Source organism: Abrus precatorius, unplaced genomic scaffold (genome assembly GCF_003935025.1).
Source record: "Abrus precatorius isolate BTA unplaced genomic scaffold, Abrus_2018 Scaffold3, whole genome shotgun sequence".
Classification (NCBI taxonomy): domain Eukaryota; kingdom Viridiplantae; phylum Streptophyta; class Magnoliopsida; order Fabales; family Fabaceae; genus Abrus; species Abrus precatorius.
In genome coordinates, this window is record NW_020874373.1 from 27766250 (window position 1) to 27780517 (window position 14268).

General features: G+C 28.7%; 1 protein-coding gene across 1 annotated transcript; it reads right to left on the reverse strand.

The window, feature by feature from the left end:
* Window positions 1-893: 893 nt before the first annotated feature.
* LOC113861886 (BEL1-like homeodomain protein 9) lies at window positions 894-7197 on the reverse strand. The gene is made up of 4 exons (XM_027494976.1): window positions 5931-7197; window positions 2187-2548; window positions 1907-1967; window positions 894-1815 (listed from the first exon to the last, which is right to left on the reverse strand). Exons 1-4 carry the CDS (start codon window positions 6759-6761, stop codon window positions 1279-1281), a joined length of 1791 nt encoding a protein of 596 aa, XP_027350777.1. The 5' UTR covers window positions 6762-7197; the 3' UTR covers window positions 894-1278.
* Between the last annotated feature and the right edge of the window lie 7071 nt (window positions 7198-14268).

A 14268-nucleotide genomic window follows, 5' to 3' on the forward strand; every position in this document is an offset into this window, starting at 1 on the left:
TTTCTTCAAAACAATTAAATAATTTTATGTTTCTCAAAGTCAGTTGTTTCCATAAACTTTTTTGTGCTTACTGACTAAAATTAATTATGGTGTGTTTTTTGGCACAACCCATTGGCTTTACTGTTGAAAATGTAAACCAGCTAAGAGAGAACTGATGTAACTTAAGCGAAAATCTCGAGTTTGAGCCCATCAAGCATGTAATTGCATAAATATTTCAGAATAAAAAAAACATTGTTGTCTATAATAATTTCATCTGATCAAATCCAATTTTTTAAATATCCAACATAATATTTGTAAATCGATAGTGAAGAAATAAAAATAAACAAATTGGCTCCTACTTTTCAGTTTATAAGCTATCGTCAGTCACTGCAATATAAACGCCTGATAAAACATTATTTTTCTTTTTCTTTTTTTTTTTAAACTTATAAAGAAGATGGCGACACAATTTTTAAAATAAAAAACATCTAAATATATTGCACTATCTTAAAAAAGTTTAAATATATTTTTATTTCATATTTTTCTTCAGCATGTTAAATTTTTAAAAAACTTTCATACTTAATTTCTTAAAAAATTTACCACTTTTAATCACCCCACCAACAACACAACTAATTAAAATACTATCATACCAATTTGTTTTTATCATATCAAAGAAGGAAAATAACTAAATATTGAATCTAAAAAATTAAAAACAAAAAACACAAACTAAAATTTAAATCCAATAAAGTATAAGAACCAAAAACACATTTAAAGCTATTAAAAATTAAAAGAAAAATAGATTCCGCATACCTAGATTATTTATAATTCAGTAGTACACAAACTGATGTTTCCATTAAAAAAAATGCAAGACTAGATACAGGATACCACAAAACAATTCCTTGCAAAGCAATGTTCTACAATATTAAACATACTATGACATTGAAATCCGTTTACCAGGTTCGGTTAACATTAATATGAAAAAAAGGGAAAAAAAATATTTAACCTAATTGCTGCCTACAAGATCAACAACACAAGGGTGAATTGGATAGACCTATGACATAATATTTTCGATCCCCTAAAATGAATTTACAATAACTTCAGTCTTGTAGTGGACTCAATAAGAAGACCACACAATCACAAAGTGGAAGGTAACAACTTGAGTAGTAGAACAATACAAGGCCAATATTTCAATCACTCTCCTTTTCCTAATTTCAGATGTTTGTGAAAGCAACAGAAATATGGTTAGTATAATAGCACCAAATTGGATCAAGTCCAAGCAAAGTTAGTAGATTGAAGATATCTTCAGCCTACAAAATCATGCAACAGTTGCCCTCCACCAATAACATCTCTCCCAAAATGTCGATTTTGTGATTCAAAACCACTTATAACATAGCCCTCAGGTTGAAGGGCAACACCAAAACGCTGAGCTGCACTCATGCTAAAGGGCTCAGATAACCCAATACCATGATTTTGGTGAAGACCAAGTGTCAAGGACACACCATTGTTGCTTGCACCGCCACCACTCCCCATGCTCACTCCAACACCCACTTGCTGATGATTGCTTGTGTTATTCTGATTCAGTTGTTCCTGACTCCTCACTTGCATGTTAGCAAGTTCATTTCTAGTGCGGTTATAAGGCACATCCTGAAACTTACCTGTGGAGGTAGATGGATTCTCAGTGACGAGAGAGTTGTCTGAAGGCATTTGATCACTCAAATTGTTCCTACTATGCTCCTCCCTTTGTGACTTTTTTTGAGCTTGCTGTGATTCTAGCATATGTATTTCTTCCACCATTGGTTTCCAAAGCCTTACTCTTGCATTAATAAACCAATTAGACACCTGTTAAGATGTAGTCAAGAAATCATTTTAGAATCCATCAACCAATATATGAAATCATTTATAAGATGGATCTTTGTTCTTGAATTCACACCTGGTTACGAGATAGACCAGTTTGTTTAGCCAACATTAGCTTGTCGGTATCAGTAGGATAACTGTGTCAAGAAAAAACTGATTGAGTAATCCAAAAATATTAGTCTCAGGAAAGGATTAGAGTCCATATATATGTAAACATATATGCATTAATTTTTTAGGTGAGAAAAGGAAAAAGTGAAAAACCAACTAGCTCTTGGAGTTAATATCAAAGTATAATGTCCTTAAATATCAATATTGAGGCATGTCTTAGCACATTAAAAAAATTATTTAGCACTTACGGGTGGAGAAAGTGTTCAAACAACCAAGCCCTAAGAACACTCACAGCACGCTCAGGGAGTCCTCTTTGAGGTCGCCAAACTGGTTGTTGGTGCTCAAGAAAAGCTGGCCTTTGGCTGTAAGTGCCCCTATCACTGTTTTGGAACCTTGGAGATTCGTCCTTCCTGTTGCTTATCTGAAAATGAGCCTTGTTGATGAACTGAAGCTGGTCAGTAATAGCATTCTTCAAGCATCTAAAATGTTTGGACATGGCATTTATCGCCAAACTTGCATATGGGGCTGCATTACCAAGGCCAGCAACATACTCAAATGAAGTTACTACTGCATGCATCTGTTGATAATACTGCCTGTATCTCCTGTAAACCTGTTCGCGATTAACAACAAAGAGGAATTATTATAATCAGGATTAAATGTTGAATATTTTGGTGATTATGTAATGCATTGATATTCACTGCATTTGTATAAGACACTGAATATTGAAAGCAAACAGAAATTGCTACTTGTACCACCCAATTGATTACTGAGACTAGATCACTAGATCCCAACACAAATAAAGGTTTGTGACAAGGACCACAAAATCTGTCAGTAACACTGATGGACGTAAAAGAAAGGGGAAAAAGAAGCTTTCATTAGGTACAAATTTTCTTTAGCTTTTGTTATTTAAAAAATATCAATACCTTGTAATATATCATAGAATTTTACAAGTTTTCACACCTAATTTAGCGCTATGATTTCAGACCATCCATCCTAACAGTAAGGAAAAAAACAAAGCAATGGAATGCACTATCCAATGAAAAATGAGAATTGAGATTATTTTTATCAGGGAGAAGCAAACTGGTAAGCAGAGATGGTTAATTTCAGATAAACCCATGCATTTTTAAGATACAGATGGAAACATAATTCGTCAAAGTTTTGTGAAACTCCACACAACACAACAGAAATCCTTATTTATCATAGATTCTTATGTTTAATAGATTTATCTAGACATGCAACAAGGCTCAAGACAAACAAATTACAGCATATCCAAATCGCAACCAAAATATACACAACTTTTTCAACACAGAACCTCACATGTTCTAGCCCATGCGTCCAATAATTGGGACTTCAGAGCCACAGTCATAGGTTGATGCCTACGTGTTTTGCAACAGCTAGATGGAAAGAAGTCCCATCTTCTGTCCAGAAAAATTTGAAGCAACTTAATCAATTTTGTTGACTGAATTTTCTTTTGGGTACTTGGACATCAATCATTATAAGAGTCATAAATTACGACAACCAAAAACAACATTACAAGCATATACACTAATTAACAACATTAGATAACATAAATATGAATAAAAAAGCAACAGTTAAAAAATGTCAAGTAGCAAGAAACAAAATAAAACTACAACAGATTACCAAAAGTTAATTTAACAAGATCAATTTGAAAGAAATCACTAAGATGATAATTATAAAAGAAATCAGGTGTAAAGTTGAATATCACTATTTGCTAACAAAACAGACAAAAAGAAAGAAATTAGAGACTCAGTACAGCTTGATTTCATATTAAAAAAATATTTTCCACCTCAAAATGTATAATTATAGGGATTTGCTAATATATACACTTATTTATTAAAAAGGAGTATATTGCAAGTTACAACTAAAATCTCCTCAAAATACACAAAAGCTATAGCTTGCTAACATATTCCAACTAAAAAATAAATGGGTGTACATTAGTAACTTAAATGCTAATATACACCCACTTAGTTTTAGGAATATGTTAGCAAGTTATAACTTTGATCTTCTTAAAACAAACCTGACGGTGTAGCTTACTAAAATAACCCTTCTAAAGAAGAAGTGAGTGTATGTTAGTATAAAATTTAACTTAAAGTTATATATTAATAATTAGAATAATGGATATTGCAAATCACTTTAATTTTACATCACATTTTACAACAATTCAATTATTGCAAAAGGGCCACCCATAGATATGAGGGTCTTGCACATCAATGACTCACTGTCCAGGAACTGTGGTAAAAGAGATGTAGGGCCCAAGCAATGTTCATTCAACGTTTTTTCCTAGCATCTTAAAAGGAAATTAAAATACAGTATTTGAAACAGTGAACATTCTTATTCCATTTCCTTGCTATTTCTTTTCACCTTTAATAGTCTCTCCTCCTACCAAAAAAAGATTAAAATCAATATGTATTGATTTATACACACCAGACAAAGTTATATGGTTTATACACATCATTGAGGAGTTGATATCGCCAATAGGTATTGGTGATATATCACCTTTGATTTCAAACCCCGCCCCCCATGTTTCCTAAGGTTTGCTACTGGGTTTCAATGCTTGCATGGAATTTTAAATTTTTATATTAAAAAATTCAATAATTAACTATCTATTTAAGTGATTAAAAAATTGAACTCTGATAAATGGTTTCTTAAGCAAGAATAGGTTCCAACTGAAGAAAAACCAGAGAGCACAGACGAACATGACAAATACCAAATGGGACAACTACCAATCCTATAATTAACATGACATGTCACATGATCTAATGCCACAAGTAGATATATATACCATTTTACTATTCATCACCTTTTTCATTTTTCAAGGCTATATTTATATTTATTCTTAGAAGCAAGCTGATTGAGATACAATGCATGAGAACGTTGATACCCTACACTTGACAATATAAGCCCACTGTACCCTCACATAGTACGTATGTGACTACAAGTTATGATTGTATATAAGAGGCATATTAAATTAATTATATACAGTGCCCTATCGTACTTCGAGAAGTTAGTCCATATCTAATATAAAATAACAATTTTATATTCCCTACAAAAAGTAAGTTTTGCATCCTAATATTTAGATAAACATCACAAGTCACGTATCGGTTTTATAATCAGTTCATACATCTATAAAATGGCCTTTCAGAAATTAATAGTACCAGTTTCGTGTGAGAAAACCAGTTATTTCACTTTTGCCAGCAAAAATATAAAGTGAAACAATATATCATATCATGACTTTGGATAACATGCAGAATTTCAATATTTTTGTCAAAGTAAAATCCCAATCAAAAGCCAATCTTAGATAAAGATAAAAAAAACTTTGTCATATATCTACACATATATGTGAGTTTCTTTAATCTTAGAACAGCGTGATCATATCAAAAGACACTTTTTCGGAGTATAAATCTTTTCCAATGGATTCCTTCAATCACTTTATGCACATTAATTACCCCCTCCAATCTGGGTGACATTGTCACTCGCTAGAAAATCTTTCGATAGATGTCAAGCACTTTACACTACCAATCTTGGTGCATATATTCCCTCTGAATAACTTTTCTAAAAAGATAACCGAGTTCACCGAGGCCATTTATCCCACGAAATATAAGAATCTAAGTGCAAATAGAATATAGATAAAAGTCCAGCCATAAACTACACGATTTCTCCATGCAATCCACAAGAGCAAGTGCTAGTTCAGAAGTGACCACCAAACCCCTTAATGCAATCATTAAGTATACATTTATAATAACTTAGGCACTTAACTTTTTAAGGCCAAAAAGAACCCTGGCAAACTTTAAACAAGAACCTAATTTTCTCTTCCGCACAAAATTTATCTAAAACAGTAACGACACAGACACTGATCAGAATGAAGAAATAAAAAACAATTAATAGCAAAAATATCAAACATGAAACACCATTTATTAAATTTCAATTAAGCATAACTCAGATCAGAAAAAAGAAAAAAAATAAATAAATACCTCGTCAAGCATGGTTAATAGCCTGCACTTTTTCTTCCTACCATCATTCCCATATTCCCCAAGTGGATCATCCCCACCAATTCCACTAGCACTTAAACTCTCATGAGGAGGTTCCATCAACGATGCATCAGGAGCAATCTTCTCAGTAGCGTAAATTCCACGAACCCCAACATCACATAGCTCTCCCAATAACTGCTGTGCAGGCTTCAAGAACCTCGATTCCTTCAATATGGAAGCATAACCCGTAAAGGGTCCAAGTGGAACTGAATTCCTTGAAACTTCACTGTTTCCTCCAACCAAACCCGGAATCACACAACCACCACCAACCTTATCACCATAAATAACAGACCCATATCGCTGAAGATTCAGTTCCAAAGGGTGATGAGTGTTGTTGCTATTGTGGGATGATAAAGACAAAGACAAAGGCTCAGGCTTGAACACCAACATTTCACCACCATCATTGTAGCTACTATCAAATTCCCTAAGGTTCTGAAGGCCTTGAGCCTGGTAAAGAAAAGGGTTACTACTACTGTTCACAACCCCTCCTGCAAACCCCATCATCAAATTGGAACCTTCTTCTTTAGCACCACCACCTTGGTTTCCTTTGCAAGCTTCGTTCTGGTTACTGTGAAACCCGTGACCTTGTTGGTTAGCACAAGCTAACAAATCAGATGAAATAAGTGAAGGATCGTAGAGAGAGGGTAAGGTTGCACAAGCAGGATGAAGGGTAGAGGAAGATTCAACAAACCCAGGTTGGTTCTGAGCAAAAACTCTCAGCTTGTCCCTTCTACTTTGTTGTGGGACATGGTAATGCTCAAAACCCTCAGCCATAGAAAACAAGAAGAAAGATGAAAAGAGAAGTTCTTTTTCAGTTGCAGCGTGACCCAGATGAAGATGAAGGAGAAGAGAGAAAGAGAGATGAACAGAAGAGGTGACGGAAGTTGCAGAGAAGAATAGTGGAAGTGATGGTGACTGTGAAAGGAAAGGATATAATAATTATCATGATCTTATGCAGAGAAAGTGGCGCAGTTTGTCACAGAGATACGTGATTTGAGAAATTGGGGGTATGGTATGGGTTTTGGTCTCTAACACGCATCTGAAACTGAAACTACTGCACACAAACTCACACACTCACTCACAAGCAAACATAATCACATTCTCTCTCTCTACCCTATATGCAGGGTTAACTGAGCCTTCTTCTCTCTTATTTCTCTTCCTCTCTTTTGAAAGGGAAGGTGCTCATGATGCACGTTGGGTTTCGGGAAAAACCGGCTATTTCCGGTAATAATCGAACAACGTTGCTCCTGTGTGTGTTGCAGATATTTCTGACAACTGGGTTTCTGGGTTTTGTCGTTTTCGAAGCCCCTTGTGTTGTGTGTCCTTGTGAGTTTTTTTTATTGACCGCAGATTAAAAATGATTTAGGATATTACGGTTTATTTGACCAAAAATACAAAAACGATAATACGATTGATTAAAAAAATAAAAATATTTTTTAAATATATTTTATCATAATTATTCACATATCTTTACTCTTATTTTCAGTAAAAATAATTTTTAATTATTATATTCGAAATATTCAATAATAACAGATTATTATTATATTAAAAGTAATGGTGGCCAATGATAATCGTGACGGTGATGAGATGACGCACGTGAGAAGGAAAGGAACAGAGTGGTGAATGAAAGAAAGGCTTTTGCCGTTCTCAACACTCATCCCGTCTCGCTTTACGAGGTTTCATGTTTCTTTTTTCTTTTTTTAAAAAAATGAGTTAAGTAATTAGCAAAATAAATATTTTAAAAATAAAAAAATTAGCTTCAATTACGAAGATTGAACTTCAACACTTAAATATATTTGTGTTAATAATAAATTATTTCTTATATTTTTAAATTTTCATAATAAATACTTTTATTTTTAATAAAAATTATTACACTTAGATATTTAAACTTAGTCTTATCAATTCATATTAGCAAATTTTTTTTAAAAAAATTATAATTCTAAAATAGTAAACATATTATTTTTAATAAAAATTATTTTTTTCATACTAAAATTTAATTTTAAAATACAAATTTAATAAAAATAAAAAATATTAAAAATTAAAATAAATATTTTAAAAGCTATCAAAATATTTAATTTATTTTAGATAAAAAATTATTGTTTATATTTTTTAATCTCAATTTTAAAAATTAAATTTAAATATTTAAAAATAGTAAAATTTCATTAAAAAAAGTAACATTTATTACACTTTGTATCTTAAATATAATAAATACTTCTTTTAATAAAAAATTTACTTAATACTTAAACATACCTCTAAGTTAACAAAAATATTTTTTTAATTTGTATCTAATAATATTTAATAAGAACCTATATATTACTTCTTATTCTAAATATAAGACCATTTAGAGAAATAATGGTTGTTCAAATCCATTCATTGCATATAAAAGTATTATTAGTGGACATATATATATATATATATAGATATATATATATATATATATATATATTAAGAAAAATTATATAGATCAATAAATTTAATCATTTAGTTGAAATTAATTTTTAGCTTACTAATTTATTTGTAGTGGAAACTATTTCACATGGAAAAAAAATATCAATAAAAATAAAAATAATAATTAATATTATCTTAAACATTTACATAAATAAATAAATAAGAAAAAAAATTTCTTTTCATTTCGATAAATAATCTTGAACAAAGAGATAATAATTAATTAGGTAGAAAAAGTAAAATCATAGATATTAATAATTTTACAATTTTGTTAATATCAAAATTTAAGATTGAGTTTAACCAATTAATAATTTTAATTTTTTATTAACAAATAAGTATTAATTAAACCTAACCCTATAGATTAAAAATAAAATTGATAATTTTAAGGATAATTTTATAAAAATTATTGATAATTTTGAAATCATTAATTAATTCTGATAATGTAGTTAAAAGAATGTTATATTTAGAATCTAAAATAAAAAAGATTTTGTTTATTAAAAATCATAAAATACTATACAATTTAATGTATTACTAACATTAAATTTATATTTTTCATAAAAATATTATTTATTAATTTTTCATTGTGTATTATTGGAACAGTAAAATTACATATTTTTTAATTTTATTTATTTTAAAGTTTTGATCTTTAATTTTTATAAATTTAATATTTTTAAATATTGACTATTATAAAATGATATGATTAATTATATAGCTATTTCATTTTAATTTTTTGTGGAACCATTTTATTGAGAAGTACAGAAAACTTATAAAATAGATGTATTATTTGAATGAATAAAAATAAAATATCAACAATGTTTTTAAGATAATGATAAAATAATAAATTTTAAAAAAATTAACATTTTTATTATAATATTCCTTACAATTTTTATATTGTGTAAAACTATTATTTAACAATGAAATAAACTAATATATTTCAACATTTTTATATTATTTAAAAATATTAATAAGAAAATAAGCTAGTACAAATTAAAAACAATGCATGTCTTCTTCCCACCATTGTTTTATTATGTATCATTTGTTTTTATTCCTCTATTCTTTCATTTATTTCACAAAAAGAAATTAACTCACACAAAAAATCCTATTTTATGGCTATGAATGAATATTTTTTCCTTTCTTCTTTTCCTTATATATGCATACCAAGTTTTTCAACAAGATCGCTTCCAATCATTCCTCTACACTGTAACTTCATCTGATTCACTCCACGTTAGGATTTGTGGTTTGATAGAAACAATAGAAGGCCAAAAAAGAAAAGAAGTTTATCCATACTTTTTATTGATTCAACGTTTCTGTTTTTGGAGAGTTCTAATTGATTGTAAAGAACTTCACTAGCTTTTGATTTCTGGTCATGGTGCCGACACTCACCTAAATATGTTGATTGGAAACTATCTTCTATTGTCTTGGTATTCTAGAGATGTGGCCATCGTTGAAGAATATGTTGTTTTTTCTTTCTTTTGTTTTTTTTTTCTTTCTATTATTTAACTTTTGTTTTAGGAATAACAAAATAAAAAATTAAAAAGAAAACGATGAACAGTTAACATTGTCAATATATGAAAGGCTTAGATTTTGTCACGTCATTTTTTTATAAGTAACTTAGCAGCTAACAGAAGATGGATGTGAATGTTTATTAAGATAAATCATCTCAACCACAAACTACTGATACTGGTGACGTATGTTAGCAATTCTAAACATTGTAGTCCCAACCACTTATGTAGGCAAGCAGGCAACAAAGGGTTACTAATGGTTTATTTTATTTTGTTTTATTTTTGTCCACTAGGGCTACTAACGTTAATGTGCAGGCGTTTTTATTATAATGAATGGTATACAACATCGAAACTTAAGATTTTGAAATAACTAGTTATATTTTTTATTTGAGGGCTGACCCCATACTTCTAACATAATTTTTTAATTTATTTTTTTATTAATTGACTAAAATTTATTAAAAATTAAAAATAAAAAAATAAAAAGTGATACTTACATAATTTTTATAAATTTTAATAATGCCTAAAAGTGTATTGTTACTAATTTTTTAATTAATATACATTTTCATTCTTTACATCATGATTTTTCTTAAAAAGTGGACTCCCTGCCATGTTAAGTGCCTTAGAAATCATAAAGCCTACCTCAACAATCCTGTAACTACAGCTTACATTATTTTTGTATAAAAAGGCAAATGCAAGAATAAAAATTTATGGCAAGGATTTGGTACTGTGATAAACAAGATATATTTTTAAATGGGAAATATACATGGAGAGTTTTAATTGAGGTTATTCCCAAAAATTTGTCTTTAACAATGTTATATCGTATGTGAGAGTAATAGAGTATATATGAAACTAGTTTAATGTTGGTGATTACTGAAAGAAAATTATACTCTAAATTAATTAAAATACTTTGCTGATATAATTTTTATATTAAGTATTATATAAGTAAATAATTTTTATTGACACAATTTCTGATTGAGTAACAGTACATATTTTTTACATCCTTAATATATTTAAATTAAATTCATATAAAATATACAACGTAGAATATCTAATCTCAAATATAAGAAAAAAATTAGATTATGCTTAACAAACAAATTAGCTAATCTCATTTAATATTTTCAATTTATCTAAAAAAATAAACGTCATTTTCTAATATACTTTTTATGATATGTATTGTATCTAAAAATAAATAACTTAAGAATGTTTTAATTTTTTTATTAGCATTAAGTGACATTAGTGATATGCTAAATGTCAATGTAAAAAATAAATTTTAAAAAGAGACTTAAATTTTAGAAAGATGTTTTAAGTAATTTTTCTTCGTTTAATATGATATTGATTTATAGGGTGCTTTTTATTTAAATTTCAATGTATCTAATACAAGGAACTCAAACTGTGGATGCAATCTATTTGCATAGTCAATGACAATCAAAAGAACGAAAAAGTATTTGTAACAAACATAAGAAGGTTTTTATTTTAGTGATTAACATTGTGATATTTAAATAATAAAAATTATACTCGTATAATTGCATCGTAGGTTAACCTTAAATTTCATTTTTAGAATGCAAATTTACACTATAGTTATATTGGTTGAGAATACCACAGTTAAGAAATGAATTTTTCATATTTGCTTTTGTTGAAATCATAGCAATTGGGAGATTTATTATATACTAAGTTGTTATTTGACTCTAAAAAATATATTTAAATGGATATAAAACATTACTCAGTGAAAACACCAAACCTTTTCATGATTGAGTCAAAGCTAACTATTTTGTATATCAAGTTCAAAGTTATTTGTGACTGAGAGCAATGATAAATCAACAATTTATATTTTTATTTATTTTTATGTAGTTAATCAAGAATTATTTGTGCCAATTACATTAATTCAAGAGAAAATTAATTGTTAATTTAGTTTTAAAATTTCATACTAGAAGCATGAAAAACCAAACAAAAAATCATGATAAACATTTTAGGTAACTATGATGAATAATATAGTTCATTGTTAAGATGATTAGAATACATGCAACCACATGCTTAGTGTGTTTATAAAATTGAAATAAACAATTATGTAGTAAGTCATCAAGTGGATAACAGAATTATTATATTTTTATTATTTATTTTGGTCCTTCAAACATTCCTATATGATAAGGATCAACAAAACATTGTTTGATTGCTAAAATGCAAGATATAAATAATTGTGTGCTTCAAAATTTTTTTACTATTTTTGAAGAAGAAATTTTGTTAGCATGAAAATAGTTCTTAGATGCGGTGTCTTATTCACATCTTGAGTGACAACCTCTAAATACCTGGTAGGATTACTGCATTTGTAATATTGCAAACAATATTAATCATTAATTCAAAAATTAGAAGTTAAGGAAATATCTTATAAGATTAGGTATATTCCTACAGGCTACACTCACATGTGTGATTTTTGTTAATAGTTATTTAGATGATTCTAATATTTATTTTATAAAACTTAAGATCTATACCTTGCAGATTTTAGGATAAATCAAAAAGTTTTTTAATAAATCTTTGGACATACAAACGTTGATTGATAACATATCAAGAGAGAAATAGACTTTTGCCTACGATGAGAAAGGATGTTGTTATAGTGTTCGTGGGCAAGTATACCCGTTGAAAAGTAACAAAAGATTTTAAAATAAGTTTCTGAAATATCGTCCCACAAGCATTGTTTTCAATTACCAAGAATTTTTTAATTCAATTGTTTGAGTTTAAAGGATGCGAAATCAAATAAAAACAAGGATTCAAGTGTAGAATTAAAATAACACAACATCTAACAATAAACTAATTAAGAAGAACTTAGGGCGTATGGCTTCATCTTTACAATTTTTTATGTTCATTTTTAGATTAATTCTAATTTTAGTTTTCTTATGATTGTCAATCACTCATACTAAATCTATTAACACCCAATGGTCATGCAATGTTAACAGTTTTTTTCCTAAGCTATTACTTTCAATAGTCATGCAAGGTAAAAAGAAAAGAAATCATAAAAAACATGTAAGCTGTTAATTTAATAATAATTGAAAAAGAAAAATTAAGTTTAGTCTGCCTAATTCTTTATCTTGTTTTACCTTATAAATTCATTAACTATATATGGTACAATCGCAAATGATACAATTAATTATGATATATTTAAGAGTTGTCAATTCCAAACATACAAATATAGCACGATGGGATAAACAACAATCAAGAAAAGAAATTTAAAATTATTATTAATCAAAAAGATCATATAAAGTCATGCAAAGAATTCACCATAAGCCTAATTATGGATTTAGTCAGATGTAATATAAAAGAAAATCAAAATAATACTAAACAAATCTATAAAACTCAAAAAGTAAATGCAAACTAGAGGAGTCTCAAATGGAGGAGAGACGAGAAAAGCTCTTGATTCGATGCGCTCCCACAGCTCCAATAGTCATCAGCAACTGTCCAACACCAAGATTGGGGATGTGAAAGAGATATGTAAAAGCAAAGAAATGGATGAGATGAAAATTAGATGTGAAAAATGAAAAACAGGATGATGAGTCGCTACCCCAAGATCTCTTTTAATAGGATTTGCTAAAATTTCTTTAGATTTGGGCTTCTTGTAGGTGAGCACGATCGTGTAAAATCATAAGCACGACTGTGCATGTTCTCGAAGCACCCTGTGCTAACTGCTAGAGTCTAGACATGCTTGCTACTGCGAAACTCTATTTTTCAACTAATTTAGGCAAAAAATGCATCCAAAACCCAGTTGTGGCCTTCTTATGCTAAACTCCATAATTAGTGTATAAATTAGTATAAAACTTAAATAAAATAGATGCCACACATAAATATATAGGCTACAAAAATATGCCAAAATATAAACTTATCATATAGATATATGACCATTAACTTTTTTAGCCATGAACAAGATTTTGTAAAAGGTGAGAAGCCTAACATTACTATTTTGGTGAAATGTATATATGAACGTGTGACATTTTTAATTTCTTATTCAATTTATATAATAATTTATGATGAGGTATAGAAAATAAAAATGAATTTCTTGTACATGTAGTATAAAAATGTGATAAAATTAAAACTTTCTTGTAAACGAGTCAATTTACGAAAAATGCAAAGGCATTAGAAATAACAAAAGATAAATTATACCTTAATAATTAAATTTACACTAAAACAATAAAGAAAATATACATATACTGAATGTCTTTTACATGGAAAAGTTTAATATTTGCAAACTATTATCAAAATATACATTAAGACTTAATTTACGTAATTCAATATCAAAAATAGTTTAAGTCATAAAGAGCAGCCAATATCTACCAAAATACTAAGGACAC